Source organism: Takifugu flavidus, chromosome 11 (assembly GCF_003711565.1).
Source record: "Takifugu flavidus isolate HTHZ2018 chromosome 11, ASM371156v2, whole genome shotgun sequence".
In the NCBI taxonomy this organism is placed as follows: Eukaryota; Metazoa; Chordata; class Actinopteri; order Tetraodontiformes; family Tetraodontidae; genus Takifugu; species Takifugu flavidus.
Genome location: NC_079530.1, coordinates 153,745 through 173,220, shown reverse-complemented (window position 1 = coordinate 173,220; position 19,476 = coordinate 153,745). Strand labels below are relative to the sequence as shown.

The window sequence follows — 19,476 nt, the reverse complement described above, 5'->3', positions numbered from 1 at the left end:
CCCCCTCACCCACCCACCCTCACCCTCTCCCTCCCTCCCCCCCCCCACCAGGAGCTCCTCTGGGTTCAGACGCTTCTATGCGATGCTTTTATTGTGGCGCTACTTGGATTCACCTGGACTTTTCCCCCTCCAGGTGTGGTTCAAGAACCGGCGTGCCAAATGGAGGAAGCGTGAGCGAAACCAGCAGGCGGAGTTGTGTAAAAATGGCTTTGGCGCCCAGTTCAACGGACTCATGCAGCCCTACGATGACATGTACACAGGCTACTCCTACAACAACTGGGCCGCCAAGGGCCTCAGCAGCACCCCCCTGTCGGCCAAGAGCTTCCCCTTCTTTAACTCGATGAATGTCAGTCCTTTGTCGTCCCAGTCCATGTTCTCCCCCGCCAGTTCCCTCCCCTCCATGAACATGGCCTCCAGCATGGTGCCCTCAGCGGTGGCCGGGGTTCCCGCTGCGGGGCTCAACAACCTGGGCAACCTCAACAACCTCAACAGTCCCACAGCCCTGAACTCGGTGGCGGTGACTGCGGCCGCGTGCCCCTACGCTACCTCCGCCAGCCCCTACATGTACAGAGACACCTGCAACTCCAGTCTGGCCAGCCTGCGGCTCAAAGCCAAGCAACACGCCAACTTCCCCTATCCAGCGGTGCAGAACCCCGTGTCCAATCTGAGCCCCTGCCAATACGCTGTTGATCGACCAGTATGAAGCGGCTGTGATGGTGGTCCAACACACACTCCTCCTCTGAGTGGGCCGCACACCCCAGGTGGCGGCCTACAGGCAGACCGCACCGCTTCAAGGGACTCGATCCTGTTGGAGAGGGCAAACCGACCAACTGTTTCAATGGATTTTGTAAGAATTTGACCTATAACCGTTTTTCTTCTTTTGGACTGCATGATTACAATAACGCTAGAAAGCCAGAGTAAATGAACCTGGAGTCCACTGGACCGGAGTCACCATCTGGACCCAGGAACAAGCAGCAGCTCAGGACAAAAGAACCTGAATAGTTGTCAGAAATGGTGAAATGATGTATATACTGGACTTTTTCTGTTTTGTATGTAACAAAAATTGAAGAAAAGTTACTTCAGAAACGAGAGAAGCCGATGATGTTGATGAAGAAAGCCCCCGAGGAAGCGTACTGTAAAACTTTACAAGCAGAACTCTTCTTCCCTGGGGGGGGGATTAGAGTGGATCCTGGCTAAACACAAATACAACAAAGGATATATTAGAATATATGAGCAGGACTTTTTTGACAGTCCAACTCAAAAGAAGCCATTGAGTATATAGATTTGTGTGGTGTTACACATCAGGAGTCCACGACTGTAAAAATGTATGTAAGAGTGCAGTTGTCCTAACAGAACCTTCGTTCCTGGTGTAGCCTGCTTTGTCTCATTAAAATGATTGATAACGATGAAAGCATCTGTTTTTATGCTCTGTTGCCCCTGGATACGGTTGTGCATCAGGCCCAAAACACAACGATGCCATGGAAACACCAACTCTTCCATGACAACATTCGCACCACCATGGTACGGAGATTGAGACGTTCCCAGTTGCTGCTCTCTGATATGTTTGACCTACAGGGTGAGCGGGCACCGCCGGATATCAGGTGACTCAGCAGGAATTCCAACAGCTCAAGGCTGACGTGTTGCCAGGATCCCATCAGGCCCTGGAGAAGAGAAGAAGAGCTCCTAATGGAGCTGCAGACGAGGTGTTAGCTGCCCATCACTCACCATCAGCAAACACACACTTTGATCATCCCGAATTTACTCCAAAGCGCTTGTTCTTCCCCAACAAAACCTTTTCAAGGAACGTTTGATGGTCAGTAAATGATCTGGTGTCAAAGGTGCGAGACAGGACAGAAATGTCCCCTGGACGTGTCTCCAGTCTGTTGCAGGACACACAGACACACACAGTTCACACAGGTGTGACTTAAGCCTCCAATCAAGGAAGGCGAACGTCCCTGCTGACGTGGGAAAGGTGGGAAAACCACTGGCTCTGAGGCTGTGATTGGTCCCACCAACAGCAGTACGGTGCTTATTACAGCCATATAACACTGTAATACACGGGGACAGCAACACAACCCACCAGGACCACAGCAACACACCACACCAGGACCACAGCAACACACACACCAGGACCACAGCAACACAGCACACACCAGGACCACAGCCCTCACCAGGACCACAGCAACACAACCCACCAGGACCACAGCAACACAGCACACCAGGACCACAGCAACACACCACACCAGGACCACAGCAACACACACCACACCAGGACCACAGCAACACAGCACACCAGGACCACAGCAACACACCACACCAGGACCACAGCAACACAGCACACCAGGACCACAGCAACACACCACACCAGGACCACAGCAACACAGCACACCAGGACCACAGCAACACACCACACCAGGACCACAGCAACACACCACACCAGGACCACAGCAACACACCACACCAGGACCACAGCAACACACCACACCAGGACCACAGCACACAGCACACCAGGACCACAGCACACACCACACCAGGACCACAGCAACACACCACACCAGGACCACAGCAACACAGCACACCAGGACCACAGCAACACACCACACCAGGACCACAGCAACACAGCACACCAGGACCACAGCAACACACCACACCAGGACCACAGCAACACACCACACCAGGACCACAGCAACACACCACACCAGGACCACAGCAACACAGCACACCAGGACCACAGCACACACCACACCAGGACCACAGCAACACAGCACACCAGGACCACAGCAACACACCACACCAGGACCACAGCAACACACCACACCAGGACCACAGCAACACAGCACACCAGGACCACAGCAACACACCACACCAGGACCACAGCAACACAGCACACCAGGACCACAGCAACACACCACACCAGGACCACAGCAACACAGCACACCAGGACCACAGCAACACACCACACCAGGACCACAGCAACACAGCACACCAGGACCACAGCAACACACCACACCAGGACCACAGCAACACACCACACCAGGACCACAGCAACACACCACACCAGGACCACAGCAACACAGCACACCAGGACCACAGCAACACACCACACCAGGACCACAGCAACACAGCACACCAGGACCACAGCACACACCACACCAGGACCACAGCAACACACCACACCAGGACCACAGCAACACAGCACACCAGGACCACAGCAACACACCACACCAGGACCACAGCAACACAGCACACCAGGACCACAGCAACACACCACACCAGGACCACAGCAACACAGCACACCAGGACCACAGCAACACAGCACACCAGGACCACAGCAACACAGCACACCAGGACCACAGCAACACAGCACACCAGGACCACAGCAACACACCACACCAGGACCACAGCCCTCACCAGGAGAAGGACATGCCACCAAACCAGGGAGCCACGAGCAGAGGGGCCCCTTCAGCCCTCTCTGAGCCTTTTCCTGAGGCAACACACCTATTGTGATGATGGTTGGAGGTGGTCACAGTGTGTGCTCCTCTACACCACAGCACACACAACACTCCACAACACACACACAACACTCCACAACACACACAACACTCCACAACACTCCACAACACACACACAATCAATAGTTGTCAGAGCCCTGAGAGGCTCTCGGAGCTTTACTGGAAAATAACAGCAAGCAAAGGGAACAAGGAGACAGGAAGGAAAGAAAGACAAGGAAGCTCTAACGAGCACATCAGGGACGAGGGGAGGGGAGGGGAGGGGAGGGGAGGAGAGAGGAGGGGAGGGGAGGGGAGAGGAGGAGGAGGAGAGGAGAGAGGAGAGGAGAGGAAGAGGAGAGGAGAGGGGAGGAGGAGAGGAGAGGAGAGGAGAGAGGGAGAGGAGAGGAGAGAGAGGAGGGGAGGAGAGGAGAGGAGGGGAGAGGAGAGGAGAGAGAGAGGGGAGGAGAGGGGAGGAGGGGAGGAGAGGGGAGGGGAGGAGGAGAGGAGAGGAGAGGAGAGGAGAGGAGAGGAGAGGAGAGGAGAGGAGAGAGGAGGGGAGGAGAGGAGAGGGAGGGGAGGGGAGAGGAGAGGAGAGGAGAGGAGAGGAGAGGAGAGGAGAGGAGGGGAGAGGAGAGGAGAGGGAGGAGGAGGAGAGGAGAGGAGGGGAGAGGAGGAGAGGGGAGGAGGGGAGGAGAGGGGAGGGGAGGAGGGGAGGGGAGGGGAGGGGAGGAGAGGGAGGAGGAGAGGAGAGGAGAGGGGAGGAGGGGAGGAGGAGAGGAGGAGAGGGGGAGGGGAGGAGAGAGAGGGGAGGAGGAGGAGAGGAGAGGAAGAGGAGAGGAGAGGAGAGAGGAGGAGGAGAGGAGAGGGGGGAGGAGAGGGAGGGGAGGAGAGAGGAGGAGGAGAGGAGAGGAGAGGAGAGGAGAGGAGGGGAGAGGAGAGGGGAGGAGAGGAGAGGAGAGGAGAGGAGAGGAGAGGAGGAGAGGAGAGGAGGGGAGGGGAGAGGAGAGGAGGGGAGAGGAGAGGAGAGGAGAGGAGAGGAGAGGAGGGGAGAGGAGAGGAGAGGAGAGGAGAGGAAAGGAGAGGAGAGGAAACCATGACCCAGTGGGGTGACAGAGGCCTGTCAGGTGATCATGTTTCTGGACCCCGGCAGCCTCGGCCTATAACAGCATAACCAAGATGTGACCTAATGATTAGACGACCCCCTAGGTATGATAATCTGTCTGTCTATGATAGTAACTGGAACTACTGAATTAGTAACAATAAGCTTTTTCAAAGAGGAAGGTTTTGAGTCTGATCTTAAAGTAGCGATGGAGTCAGCCTCCCGTACCTGGACAGGGAGCTGGTTCCATAGCAGGGGGGCCTGGACAGGGAGCTGGTTCCATAGCAGGGGGAATGCAAGTAGACCAGCATTCTGAGAGCGGAGCGGTCTATTGGGCTGGTAAGGTGTCACTAGCTCCTCCAGGTAGGATGGAGCTAGGCCTCTGAGGACCTGGTAGGTCAAAAGAAGGTTTTTAAAAATTATTCTAAATTTAACGGGCAGCCAATGAAGCGACGCCATTACAGGAGTCATGTGACCTCTGTGGTCAATACCTGATTGACACAGAGAGACTAGATGTTAATGAGATCCCATCTAGAGTGATCATGTGATCTAATCTGTCCCTGAGAGGTTCAGGACCAAACACCATGACCTCAGTTTTTCCTGGGTTAAGGAGGAGGACATTTGAAGACATCCAGGACTTTATGTCTTTAAGACAGGTCTGGAGCTTCACTAACTTCTCTGTCTCCTCTGGTTTCATGGATAAATAAAGCTCAGTGTCATCAGCATAACAATGAACATTTATCCCATGCTGCCGAATAATGTTCCCTAAGGGAAGCATGTACAAGGTGAAGAGGATTGGTCCGAGTACGGAACCTTGAGGAACTCCATGGCTAACCCTACTGTATGAGGAGGGAACACCATGGACATGGGCAAACTGGTATCTATCAGATAAGTATGATCTAAACCAGTCTAGTGCTGTCCCTTTAATCCCAATCACATGTTCCAGTCTCTGTAACAGGATGCTGTGATCAACTGTATCAAAAGCAGCACTGAGGTCCAGCAGAACCAGCATAGAGACCAGTCCATGATCTGAAGCTATGAGAAGATCATAGTGACTTTAAGAAGTGTGTTTCTGTGCTGTGGTGAGCTCTAAAGCCTGACTGAAACATCTCAAACAGGCTGTTCCTCTGCAGGTGCTCCAGTAACTGAGTCACCACCGTCCGTCCGTCCGTCCGTCCGTCCGTCCGTCCGTCCGTCCGTCCGTCCGTCCGTCCGTCCGTCCGTCCATCCATCCATCCATCCATCCGTTAGCTTTAGCTTCAACACATTGTGTCCAGACGGCATCAGAGGAATCGATTTTTCTGGTCTTTGCTGCCACCTAGTGGAAACATAGAATATATTCTCAACCCTGAACTCGAGCAGCCTTTTAAACTTCAAGGAAGGAAACTGGAGGAGCTGAAGAGAGGTGGGTCAGAGGGGAGCACAAAGGTGACAGACTTAATGGTGAAAATATGTCTGCTCACTACAGCCACATGGAGAAGTCAGTGTTATCAGCAGAGCAGCATTCCAGCACACGGTGTCCACACATGACGTCACACAGGTGTTTGCACAGCTGTGCGAGTCCCTGCAGACGTGTTTGAAAAGGACACTATATAACAGGCCTCCCTCCAAACGGAGACTCCTGAATGAACACCATGTGGAGTTTGAGTGTGTTCTGCCTCCTCGTCAGCGCCACATATGGTGAGATGACTTTAGTCGTGCTCACGACCTGAGTTTTCCTTCCAGACCCACTTTTCTCTTGTTAGTTTGTTCTTAATAGATACTGAGCAGGTTTTATTATATTCTACCTGAGATATTTGGTTCATATTTTTGATTCCCTTCACTTTTACAGCTCCTCTGATACAGTAATGCTATGCTAACAGAGCTTTGCTGTCAAAACTTTGAGCTGATACAAAGCAAACTGAGTTCATCTGCCGATATTTTAGAATTTCTACCAGTCTCGTGTCAGTACTGCGCTCTCGTCCGCAGCCACTCAGGTCTGCTTCGAGGGGCTTGGCTGCTTTGCTGATGGTCCTCCCTGGGGGGGCACTGATCAGAGACCCGTTTCCATTCTGCCTTCACACCCTGATGAGATTGGCACTCGTTTTCTCCTGTTCACCCAGAGGAACCGCTACTATCAGGCAAGATCCATGCTAGTTTTAGTGTGCAGATAATGGGTTAGGTTAGGGTTAGGGTTAGAGTTAGAGTTAGAGTTAGGGTTAGGGTTAGAGTTAGAGTTAGGGTTAGGTTAGGTTAGGTTAGGTTAGGTTAGGTTAGGTTAGGTTAGGGTTAGGTAGGTTAGGTTAGGTTAGGTTAGGTTAAGGGTTAGGTTAGGGTTAGGTTAGGTTAGGTTAGGTTAAGGGTTAGGTTAGGTTAGGTTAGGTTAGGTTAGGGTTAGGGTTAGGGTTGGGGTTGGGGTTGGGGTTAGGGTTAGGGTTAGAGTTAGGGTTAGGGTTAGGTTAGGGTTAGGTTAGGTTAGGGTTAGGTTGGGTTAGGTTAGGTTAGGTTAGGTTGGGTTAGGGGTTAGGTTAAGGGTTAGGGTTAGGATTAGGGGTTAGGTTAGGGTTAGGGGTTAGGTTAAGGGTTAGGTTAGGTTAGGTTAGGTTGGGTTAGGGTTAGGGTTAGGTTAGGGTTAGGGTTAGGTTAGGTTAGGTTAGGTTAGGTTAGGTTAGGTTAGGTTGGGTTAGGGTTAGGATTAGGGGTTAGGTTAGGGTTAGGTTAGTTAGGTTAGGTTAGGTTAGGTTAAGGGTTAGGTTAGGGTTAGGTTAGGTTAGGTTAGGTAAGGTTAGGTTAGGTTAGGTTAGGTTAGGTTAGGGTTAGGGTTAGGGTTGGGGTTGGGGTTGGGGTTAGGGTTAGGGTTAGAGTTAGGGTTAGGGTTAGGTTAGGGTTAGGTTGGTTAGGTTAGGTTAGGTTAGGTTAGGTTAGGTTAGGTTAGGTTAGGTTGGGTTAGGGGTTAGGTTAAGGGTTAGGGTTAGGATTAGGGGTTAGGTTAGGGTTAGGGGTTAGGTTAAGGTTAGGTTAGGTTAGGTTAGGTTGGGTTAGGGTTAGGTTAGGTTAGGTTGGGTTAGGTTAGGTTAGGTTGGGTTAGGTTAGGTTAGGTTAGGTTGGGTTAGGGTTAGGATTAGGGGTTAGGTTAGGTTAGGTTAGGTTAGGTTAGGTTAGGTTAGGTTAGGGTTAGGGTTAGGATTAGGGGTTAGGTTAGGTTAGGTTGGGTTAGGGTTAGGAGTAGGGGTTAGGTTAGAGTTAGGGTTAGGTTAGGTTAGGTTGGGTTAGGGTTAGGTTGGTTAGGTTGGGTTTAGGGTTAGGAGCAGGGGTTAGGTTAGGGTTAGGGTTAGGGTTAGGTTAGGTTAGGTTGGGTTAGGTTAGGTTGGGTTAGGGTTAGGATTAGGTTAGGGTTAGGTTAGGTTAGGTTGGGTTTAGGGTTAGGATTAGGGGTTAGGTTAGGGTTAGGTTAGGTTAGGGTTTTGTTAGATTAGGGGTTAGGGTTAGATTAGGTGAGGCTAGGCTAGGTAAGGTTAGGTTAGGGTTAGGATTAGGTTATGGTTAGGGGTTAGGTTAGGGTTAATTTAGGATTAGGGGTTAGGTTAGGGGTTTGACAAGGCTAGGTTAGGTTAGAGATGGTTAGGGGTTAGGGTTCGGTTAGGGGTCAGAGTTAGGTTAGGGTTAGATTAGGTTAGGCTACGCTAGGTTAGGGTTAGAATTAGGTTACGGTTAGGGTAGGGTTAGGATTAGGGGTTAGGTTAGGTTATATAATAGGTTTTATAACATATGTAATGTTTGAAGCAAGAAAATATTGGAAACAAATGTGCATATTTCTCCTCTGTTGAAGGAAATTAAGGCTGATGAAACCGTCGAGGCATCAAACTACAGTGGGATGAGGACGAGTCGCTTCATCCTTCCTGGTTATTTGCTAGAAGGAGATGAAGACTGGCCTCAGCGCATGTGCAAGGTTCTTTCAACTTGTGCTGTGGATGTGTGATATCCTTTTCCTCTAGAATGATCATTTCAACGGACGGTCTGGGCAAAAAAAGGTTCAAGCGTTCAGTGGTTCTGGTTCTGTAGGCTAGAGAGGCGGTTCCAAACAGGCAGTCTGCTGGGGCAGATGGGTCACCCACCATCTACTGCCTTCACCTGGAATGGACAGAACAGTCACAGGAATGTGTGATGTGTGCTGGCCCATGAGGTGGCTCACACTGTGTACACTTATGTTCACATATCATACCACCGGGTTAGGGTTAGGGTTAGGGTTAGGGGTTAGGGTTAGGGTTAGGGTTAGGGGTTAGGGTTAGGGTTACTGTTAGGGTTAGGGTTACTGTTAGGGTCAGGGGGTTAGGGGTTAGGGTTACTGTTAGGGTTAGGGTAAGGGTTACTGTTAGGGTTAGGGTAGGGTTAGGGTTAGGGGTTAGGGGGTTAGGGGGTTAGGGGTTGGGGTTACTGTTAGGGTTAGGGGGTTAGGGTTAGGGGTTAGGGTTAGGGTTACTGTTAGGGTTGGGTTAGGGTTACTGTTAGGGTTAGGGTTAGGGGGTTAGGGTTAGGGGTTAGGGTTAGGGTTACTGTTAGGGTTAGGGTTAGGGTTAGGGTTAGGGGTTAGGGTTAGGGTTACTGTTAGGGTTAGGGTTAGGGTTACTGTGCACATTTGGGTTAGGGTTACTGTGCACATTTGGGTTAGAGTTAGGGTTAGGGTTAGGGTTACTGTGCACATTTGGGTTAGGGTTACTGTGCACATTTGGGTTAGAGTTAGGGTTAGGGTTAGGGTTACTGTGCACATTTGGGTTAGAGTTAGGGTTAGGGTTAGGGCTACTGTGCACATTTGGGTTAGGGCTACTGTGCATATTTGGGTTAGAGTTAGGGTTAGGGTTAGTGTTACTGTGCACATTTGGGTTAGGGTTACTGTGCACATTTGGGTTAGAGTTAGGGTTAGGGTTAGGGTTACTGTGCACATTTGGGTTAGGGTTACTGTGCACATTTGGGTTAGAGTTAGGGTTAGGGTTAGGGTTACTGTGCACATTTGGGTTAGAGTTAGGGTTAGGGTTAGGGCTACTGTGCACATTTGGGTTAGGGCTACTGTGCATATTTGGGTTAGGGTTAGGGTTAGGGTTAGTGTTACTGTGCACATTTGGGTTACGGTTAGGGTTAGGGTTGTGGAGCTCCACGAATAAGCTACTATATGACAAGGAAGCATCATGAACATGAAAAAACTGGAATCTATGTGCTGAATCTAATCGGGACCAGGGCAATTCTGGTGACCTCCCATGGTATCTGTAAAGGGATGCCGTGGTCAGCTGTATCAAAGGCAGCACCCAGGTCCAGTAAAGCCACAATAGAAACCAGCCCACTGTCCGACGCTCTGAGAAGATCAAGGGGAACTTTAATAATTGCTGTTTCTGTACTGTGATGGTCCAAAACCAGAATAAACAGCTCAACCAGACTGTTCCTCTGCAAGGGTTCTAGGAACCAAACCCCCACCATCTTTCTCAAGAACTTCAGCTATTAAAGGAAGGTCGGACACAGGCCGCTAATTTGCTAACATTGGACAATAGACCTCTTCTTCTCTCTCTCTGTTGGTCTGCTTGTGGTTCCTGAGGATTCTCAAAGAAGAATGAATGAATGCCTTCAGCTATCAGGGTTCCTGTGAACGTCACCTTTATCGTCAAGTCTTGTGTGTCCGTATGTCAGTGGTGCTTTATGTCAGTGGTGCTTTATGTCAGTGGTGCTTTATGTCAGTGGTGCTTTATGGAAACACAACAGGTGGAACATGCATTTCCATGTGTTTAGGAAATGGTCAAGAGGGAGAACGTGAACTGCATAGCTGTGGAGTGGAAAAAGGGTGTGAAGACTCGATACGCTCAGGCTGCCAATAACATCCGGGTGGTGGCGGCCCAGGTGGCAGCAATGATCACATTCCTCATGGTAAATCCTAGAAGCTCAGCAACATCTCATGCTACAGCTCCAACAGAACTAAACAGCCATCAGAGGAAATAGACCTTATCTGACGCAGAAGTAACCAAGCAGCACATTTCTGGAGTTGGGTTCCAGCTAAAAACATGTCTGATGCTCAGTATGAAGAATTCATTATATATTATATATTGTGATTGTATTTTCTGCAATACTGAGGGAAAACGTTTAGATTTTTTAACCACTTAAAGGCTGAGCAATGGTGGGAAAATGCTAAAGAATCCTCAGAGCTGAGAGCCGTGTCTCGCCCACGATGTCTGAAGGAGACGTGCTGAGCTGATGATCCACGTCTATATCATGTAGGACAACTACAAGCAGACTGCTGGGAAATTCCACATGATTGGACACAGTCTTGGAGCACATGCTGCAGGAGACGTTGGCAGTCGAATCCCTGGCCTGGCGCGCATCACAGGTAGAGCTTTTATTCCACTGTAGTAGCTCTTGGCTTTATTTGGTTTCCTTCTTCAAGCTAGAACACGGACCTTACTGACCCGAGTGCTCATGGTCAGAAGGTCATTGGAGTCCTAAAGGGTGAGGGTTAGGCTGAGGGATGAACAAAAACCCTTGTAAGTGTAGGTGAAACGCCTTTTGTAAGACTCACACAGACACAGCTCCCTTTACTTTGTCTGCTCAGGACTGGACCCAAGTGAACCCTACTTCCAGGGAACCAGTGCTGCTGTCAGTCTGGACGTCACTGATGCCAACTTTGTGGATGTCATCCACACTGACGGACTTCCTTTTGACCCTAAACTTGGTAGACATTCCTAGTTATATATATCCTTAGTTATATTAGCTGCTTCTCTTGGGGGAAACTCTTTTATTATATTCACAGAATCGCTGTTTTGTAAAGGAGCTTTTCTAACTGCCACCTCTCAGGTCTGGGGATGTCACAGTCTGTGGGACACATTGACTTTTACCCCAATGGCGGACAGCTGATGCCGGGCTGCTCCACCAACAGAGGAGACCCCAGTGACCTTGATGCCATCTGGCTAGGTGAGCTACACTGAATACACACCAAGGTTGTGCAAAGAGATCAATCAAATGAGACTCTGGGGACCACAAGTAGACCAGCATTCTGAGAGCGGAGCGGTCTACTGGGATGATACGTGTCACTAGCTCCTCCAGGTAGGATGGGATCAACCATCAGAAAGACCAGAAGATAATTAGACTGGTTCTGATCCTGCCTCCCTAATTCTGCATCGCAGGCAAGCATATGATCCAGGGAGGCTGGAGAGAAGGACAGAAGGTCTTCTAGAGAAGGTCTTCTGGAGAAGGTCTTCTAGAGAAGGTCTTCTGGAGAAGGTCTTCTGGAGAAGGTCTTCTGGAGAAGGTCTTCTGGAGAAGGTCTTCTAGAAAAGTTCTTCTGGAGAAGGTCTTCTGGAGAAGGTCTTCTGGAGAAGGTCTTCTAGAGAAGGTCTTCTGGAGAAGGTCTTCTGGAGAAGGTCTTCTAGAGAAGGTCTTCTGGAGAAGGTCTTCTAGAGAAGTTCTTCTGGAGAAGGTCTTCTGGAGAAGGTCTTCTAGAGAAGGTCTTCTGGAGAAGGTCTTCTAGAGAAGTTCTTCTGGAGAAGGTCTTCTGGAGAAGGTCTTCTAGAGAAGGTCTTCTAGAGAAGGTCTTCTGGAGAAGGTGTTCTGGAGAAGGTCTTCTAGACTAGGTCTTCTAGGTCAGCTCTAGAAGACGCATGAGACAATTTTAGCATTGTGTTGAGTTAAAACTTTTACAGTTTTTTTGATTGTAACAGACACGTTCTAAATAAAGATTGATTGACTGATGCTAATGAAACTGACGGTAATCTCCCTGGTCAAGGCTCCATCCCAATCCCTACCTGGAAGAGTTTTAGAGGGAGGAACATGGGGAGCATGGGGAACATGGGGAACATGGGGAACATGGGGAGCATGAGCTTGGACACAGAACCAAATTAAGTATTAAATATTAAATCTGAAATATTCCTCTGGGGCTTTCAGCTGTCCCTGCCAGGATGTGATGATCCACCCTGAGCTTTGGTGATTGTCCAGATGAGGTTGTTTACTCCACCGTGAACTGTGATATGTGGGCAAATGGGTGATGTTCCATAACAGCAGCGGTGTAATCGAGGAGATTAATGGTTTTAGCATGAGAATGAATACATGAGTCCTTTAGAAAATGCAGCAAAACAAACCATTAGAATCACCCAGAAGGAGACACTGTGGAGAAGGAAAAAGCGGAGCACTAGCATTCACCGTGTTAGCCACAGTAGCAGAAAGACAAGCTGTAGAGGGCTAAAGCTGCAGTCCCAAATACGTTTGGAAATGAATCGAGACCTCTTCAGCTGCACCTGAACCTCTCCTCTTGCTCATGATCACAGTCTTATAAAACTAGCACCGACTTTCACAGCAGGTCCAAAAGTACCAGTTTTGTCCTGAGAGAGCTCTGAGCTGTTTGCATTTCAACTCCGTAATCATTCTTTTTCTTTCCACTTCCCTTGAATAATCTTCTCCACTTCTTTCTCTTTACTATCACAAATTTTGCCAGGTGACAAAAAGTTTGATGCCTGCAACCACGTTCGAGCATACGAATACTACATTGAGAGCTTGGAAAAACCTCAAGGCTTTATGGGATATCCATGTCCCAACAAGGACTCGTTTGCTGATGTAAGTTCAAGCTTTAACACGTTTAACCAGTTGAACCGAAAACACGAGTCACTCTGTTTCTCCCTGTTGTTGTTGTTGTTGTTGTTGTTGTTGTTGTTGTTGTTGTTGTGCTCTGGCCTGGCCAAGGTTCTGCTGAACCTCCCCACCTGTCCATTGGAGGTGGGATGGTCAGGGAGTTGTCCATGTCTTTGTGATCTGCAGTAGCGTGCACACACAGGGAGCTCTCAAAATTCCCACCCGGTTGAAGACCTGTGTGGGCCAATCCAGGTTTACATCCGGACGGAGGGGCTCCATCACCCTCTGGAACCTGCTCAGGGCATTGCATAGTCCAAATGCATGTGCACTCATAAAAGCCACATTTGGTGATCAAAGCCGTTTTTCGTGGTCTCTGCTGTCCACGGCTACTTGACAAGAGCATCAATGAAGATCAAGTGGCTCCTTAGAGAACATCAACACGTTCCTCAACTTTGGGGAAAGGGTGTGCACCCTAGAAGGTCAGTCTGTTTAATCCATACACCACCAGACTCCATCACGGTCTGAAGATGCTCCTCCTCTTCACTTTGGAAACCAAGGGGTGTCCTTCTCACTGCCTGGTACCCAGGCTTTGCTGAGCCAGTGTCAAGGCCATGGCAGACATGTAGCCCAAATCAGCGTCGCCCTTGGCAAAGAGCCTGGTAGGTCAGCAGAAACTGGAGAACGAGCTGGTGGCGCTGGTTCCTGAACACCTCACTCGCAACACCAACCATCCTACTGCACACTGTCCAGATGATCAGAGACGGTTGCTCCTCTTCGGACCCTCAGTGGTGGTCCCCTCTCTGACTCTTTCTCAACGCTAAGCTCTGTGCTCTCCTTCTAAGTTGAGCATGTTCACTCAACTAGAGGCCCAAGACCTGTTCCCTTTGGCAGTGCTGCCCTGCTGGTAGAGATGTTGCATAGCACCAGTTTCTCCATGGTGACAGCAACACCTCCAGCCCTTAGAGCTCCTGTGATGGTCACAGGCTCTAGAACAGCTGGAACCCCTGTCAGAGCCCCAGTGTCAGCCACAGCCTGCATGGCAACACCATTCAGTCACAGGAATCGTAAATGGATCTGCTCACGGTTAGAAAAGGTCACAATTATCCCACTCCAAACTTTTCTGCGCTTACTCCTAATTTCAGTCTTTCATGCATGGAGGGAAAGACCTAAAGCAGACGTTATCTTCATTTTGTAGCCTTTGCTCAACATCAGTTGCTAAGTACAGAATGCAAGGACTGCCTTTCGTTGGGTTGTGGTAGGGTTGGGTTGTGGCAAGCTAGCATGTCCAGGCAACCTGGACATGCTAGCTTGCTGTCACTTTTCACTGATTGCAGGCTATTTTGGTTGATCTGTAGCTCTTCAGCTAACCTTTTGGGCAGCACATGCTGCCATCTTGTCCCTATCAGGAGTTCAGTATCAGTAAAACACTCGGCATTAAACAGGAAGGACATCAGCATTGGTTTGCCCACGTCAAGGCCACAATATCATGGGGAGCAGGAGGAGGCGTGTCCATAGCTCGGTGCTTACTTGAACGTATGTGAGGCAGTTTTGGCGGCAGATAAAATAGCCATTCTTGGGTTAGAGCCTTTGCTCCACTGGCTTCAGCCTGCTGATTGAAGGTTTTGGTAAACCAGAGCGGGAGGTGGAGGAACAGAGTTTCCATCTGAATCGTCAGGGCTCTGGCCCAGCTGGAGCTCGCAGCTCCTCTGGCTCAGCATGTTTGAGGCTACCAGCTGTTGCTCCACGACACTGATACGGCTGTGAAGCATTTCCCTTTAAATGCAGAGGAGGGGGTGATGCAAACGGGTTTCCCTCCTGTCTTCCATGGACAGGACTTGTGTGTGCAGCTGTTGGTGGTCATGACACGTTATCTGGACACATAACTCAGATGAAGGGGAGTCCAGAGATCCCCGAGCATGACCTCATATCTCCATGTCTGAGGGATGAGAGCAGCCGTTTGTTATTAGCATCTCGCTCTCCACGTGTTCCGTCTATGGTGATGATGTGATGGTGCTGTGCTTGTCTTCACAGGGAAAGTGTTTCCCATGTGGACACACTGAATGTCCTCTAATGGGCCACCGTGCTGATAGGTTCACTGGGACAGAGGACACGTCCATAACAAAGTATTTCCTCACCACTGGCAGTAAAGCGCCTTTTAGACGTAAGTAGCTCGTTCCGCTCGTCCCGTCCCTCCCTCCCTCGGAAGTTACTTAACTTATAAGGGATGTGTTAAAATTCCTGTTCATGACATGGTGTGACATCCTGTAGAACATATACATCCCAAAGCAAGTCAGAATTCAGTAGCAGTCTGGACGGACGGCAGGCCGCTGCTTGATTAGCGTCTTTCTTCTAAATTCTAGGTTACAGCTACAGGGTGTCGGTGACCCTGGCTGGTCCGATACTGCCCAACGTTGGCTTCATGTTTGTGGCACTCGTTGGAAAGTATGGAAGCACCAAAGAACACCAGCTCCATGTGTAAGAACATCTGACAGCAGATGAGAGCTTCAGTTTACCGGCTAACTACAAAGGAATGTAACAGGCAGCCTAAAGGAGTGAATATCCCATAATTCCACACTCCTATCCTCAGCAAGTATTTACTCAGAGTGTTTGCTGTGAGTCTCCTGGAGGTCTGGAAGCGTAAAGTTGGCTCCAGCAGAAGATGAAGCTATGTTAGCATGTCATGGTGCTAAAATGTCCTCCTTGTCATTGACCTTCTAGAGGCACCTTGATATCCGGAAGGACGTATGAGTTGTTGCTGGATGCCCAGCTGGACGTGGGGGACGTGACAGAGGTCCAGTTTCGATGGAACAACCACATCATTGACCCCCTGAGACCCAAGTTTGGAGCAGAGAAGGTGGTGCTGCAGAGAGGAAAAGACAAAGAGATGTAAGTGTGTGAAGAAGAAGAAGAATGATGAGCTCTTACTCCTGCTGTGCTCAAAGGGGTTCTGATGTTGCACCGAGTGGCATTAACTGGTGTTGGACACAGGGGGGCAGGATTGGACTGCATGGACACCCCCAGTAGAGCAGTGGGGGAGGGGTGAGCGTGGTGGGTTCGCCAAGCTTCATCTTTGGTCGTTCTTCAGAGACAGACCTGGATCATAGCTGCAGTGGGAGCTGTCGCGTATGTTAGTTCTCAGTCTCAGACGCCGTCATCTGACGGTTGGATCCTTCTTTCCTCTTTCACAGCAGGTCCTTCTGTGGAAGAGCAAACGTGGCAGAGAATGAAGTCCAGTCCGTGCTCCTGTGTGAGGTGTAACAGTGCAGCAGCTTCACGTTCTCCGCTCAATAAAGTTCTCTTCAACTGCTCCTGTGTGCTGTGTGCAACACCTCACCCACCCATGGCAGAGCCAGAAACCACCAACAGTCTTTATCCAGGTCTTCAGAAGACATCGAGCCTCAGACTACTGACATTCTGTTGTGTCTGTAAAAGCTCAGAGACTGGGTTGGGTCCAGGCCCGGCTCTGTAAGGACCTCCATCATTGTGAACTGGTCCTGGAGCAGCGAGGCCTCTTCCCAGAGCTCCGATCAAACCAACCGAGGCCTTTACTCATTCATCATTTTCATTCCTAAACAAGATGAGACCGTTCACCTGCACCAGAACACTGATGGTCCGAACCCGGCTGAGATGGACCTTCAGGGACAGTCCCCCTCCGTGAGGACAGGGGGCGCCGAGCTGCAGGGAGGGAGGAAGGGCCCCGTACTCCTGCATGTGTGTGTGGGTGGGTGTGAGAGAGTGGTGTGTGTATCTGTGTATGTATGTGTGTGTGTGTGTGTGTGTGTGTGTATGTATGTGTGTGTGTGTGGGTGTGAGAGAGTGGTGTGTGTGTGTGGGTGGGTGTGAGAGAGTGGTGTGTGTATCTGTGTATGTATGTGTGTGTGGTGTGTGTGTGTGTATGTATGTGTGTGTGTGGGGGTGTGAGAGAGTGGTGTGTGTGTGTGTGGGTGGGTGTGAGTGTGTGTGTGTATGTATCCGTGTGTGTGTGTGTATGTATCTGTTTGTGTGTGTGTCTTTGCATGTATGTGTGTATCTGTGTGAGTGTATGTGTGTATCTGTGTGAGTGTATGTGTGTATCTGTGTGAGTGTGTGTGTTCTTCTTGCTGGTTGCCCCGAATATCTGGTTAAAAACAGGCCTTGAATTGAATGTCTTATATTCATGTATAATTCTGAAGGTCTGTGTGTGTGTGTGTGTGTGTGTGTGTGTGTGTGTGTGTGTGTGTGTGTGTGTGTGTGTGTGTGTGTGTGCGCGCGTGTGTGTGTGTGTATGTATGTGTGGTGTGTGTGTGTGTGCGCGCGTGTGTGTGTGTGTGTGTGTGTGTGGTGTGTGTGTGTGTGTGTGTGTGTGTGTGTGTGTGTGTGTGTGTGTGTGTTTTGAAAAGCACTTATTAATCTGTCTGTGGCCTTTCGCTTGCTTATGAAGTCCTGATTGTGTGTCATTGTTTTGGCTTCATTTATTTGAACACACACCCCATAATTACACTTGCAAATATCCAGCTTCCAAACGGCGAGCTGCCATTTTCATCATGGCTCTGACAAAGTGATGTGAAATCAGTGTGACTTCCTGTGAGCGCAGCCATCAGCGTCGCACAATACCAATCAGGAGGAGAAAGCATCTCGCCTTCCAGAACGACTGCGCTAATAATCTTAATAAACCAGTCAGATGAATGTGTGGGCTCTGATGGGGGGGGCAGTGGGGGTGGGGGGCGTCTTGGAGTCCTCATCTGTCTTTGTCTTTGACTCTTGTTACTCTTTTGATTATTGGCTCATTGGAAGTGAGGACTAATGACAAAATAGCAGATAATTCCTGTCATTATGTGTGTTTGTCACAGGAATTCTACAAATGACAGCAGTTCTGATCTTCAAGTGTGTGTGTGTGTGTGTGTGTGTTGTGAACAGGTCAGGAACCCATGTCCATGCGTAGGTGGTGTGTGTGTGTGTGTGTGTGAACCGCTCCCTGGGCGCTGCTTGCACAGCAGACTTCACCTCTGGCTGTTGGCGACCCCACAGGAACAACGGAGGAGAGAGTCTGGCGTCCGAGAGCCCGAACAGGAACAAGGACGCCAGCACAACACGTCACATGATGTCGCATCCAAAGCAGAACAACACAACATGTCACATGATGTCGCATCCAAAGCTGTAAAAGCAGCAAACTGCCAGCGAGATTCCGCCGTCACACAGAGAAATTAATTTGACCTTTACAAAAGAAAGATGGTTTTGACCTCTGCCGTTGATGGATTCCAGCAGTAATGAAACACACAAAGGGGTGTATTCTAGTCGGGCTGAATGGCGCCGCAGCAGACCGGTCACAGCGGGTCAATCTGCTCTTAATACAGCGGAAGACGCGTTTGTGCAGATATTCAGGAGAAATGTGTGTTGTTGTTGTTGTTGAACGGGCTGAGTGAAGCGACCAGCGCCGCGTTCTGCAGAATCTGCTTTTAAAAGTGACACATTCGCTCATAAACTAAGATGGTGGAGGACAAAATGGCTGCCAGGGGGACAGAAGACAGGACAGGACATGTGATGGACAGGGTGACCACACGAGCGAGAGACGTTGGCAAGTGAGTAACACACTCTGATGGAAGGTTCTGATGTATCCTCATTTCTGAGAGTGTGTGTGTGTGTGTGTGTGTGTGTGTGTGAGAGAGGCCAGCAGATGAGTGTGTCAAGTGGTCCAGCATACCTTTACACCGAAACACTTGAGCAGGTTACACAAATATTCATCTCAAACAAACAAATTCTAATGAACTTTCACTGTGTCTGTTTTCAACATCCCATAATTTCAGTCATGTGACTGTGAACCCTGCCATTAACGGCAGGAGAGAGTGTGTGTGGGAGGCCAGATGAGCTGGACACTGAAGGGCCACTCCATGAGTTTGGGCTCCTCACATTACCGTAGCAACACCTAACCAGCCTCTTAGCCTCTCTCTGAATACACGGGGGGGTGAGAGGGGGTGGGGGGGTGGGGGGTAGAGAGAGGGAGAGGTGGGGGTGGGTAAGAGAGAGGGTGAGAGGGTGGGGTGGATTTCTTCCACCACTTGTGGCAGAATAATCGACTCGCTGTGTAAACGTGTTCTGGTCCCTGAGTTGGTGGATCCAGCAGCATCACTGCTGGGGTGTTAAAGGAAGGAAGAGCAACACACCAACACACACACACACACACACACACACACACAACACACACACACACACACACACACCAACACACACCAACACACACACCAGCACACACACCAACAGAATCAATCAATCTTTATTTATATAGCGTCTTTTACAATCAAAATTGTTTCTAGGCGCTTTCCAGAATCCCAG

At 49.8% G+C, this 19,476-nt stretch overlaps 2 protein-coding genes across 3 annotated transcripts in view; both read left to right on the top strand.

Moving 5' to 3' along the window:
- The window catches only part of LOC130534260 (pituitary homeobox 3-like), an 8,452-nt gene extending 7,041 nt beyond the window's left edge, over nt 1–1,411 (top strand). The window contains exon 2 of the mRNA XM_057048286.1: nt 52–1,411. Coding sequence (XP_056904266.1) covers nt 52–703 — 652 coding nt within the window. The 3' untranslated portion in view covers nt 704–1,411. The remainder of the gene's footprint in view (nt 1–51) is intronic.
- A 4,719-nt stretch (nt 1,412–6,130) lies between these two features.
- LOC130533408 (inactive pancreatic lipase-related protein 1-like) lies at nt 6,131–16,474 on the top strand. Of its 2 annotated transcripts, none has more exons than XM_057046778.1 (12): nt 6,131–6,270; nt 6,559–6,710; nt 8,399–8,518; nt 10,345–10,479; nt 10,828–10,936; nt 11,159–11,278; nt 11,401–11,517; nt 13,034–13,152; nt 15,199–15,328; nt 15,528–15,642; nt 15,886–16,053; nt 16,359–16,474. In XM_057046778.1, exons 1-12 carry the CDS (start codon nt 6,216–6,218, stop codon nt 16,423–16,425), a joined length of 1,407 nt encoding a protein of 468 aa, XP_056902758.1. In that variant the 5' UTR covers nt 6,131–6,215; the 3' UTR covers nt 16,426–16,474. The 2 variants fall into 2 exon arrangements, with proteins under 2 accessions (XP_056902758.1, XP_056902757.1); XM_057046777.1 differs by having other exon boundaries at nt 16,356–16,474.
- Nucleotides 16,475–19,476: the final 3,002 nt, after the last annotated feature.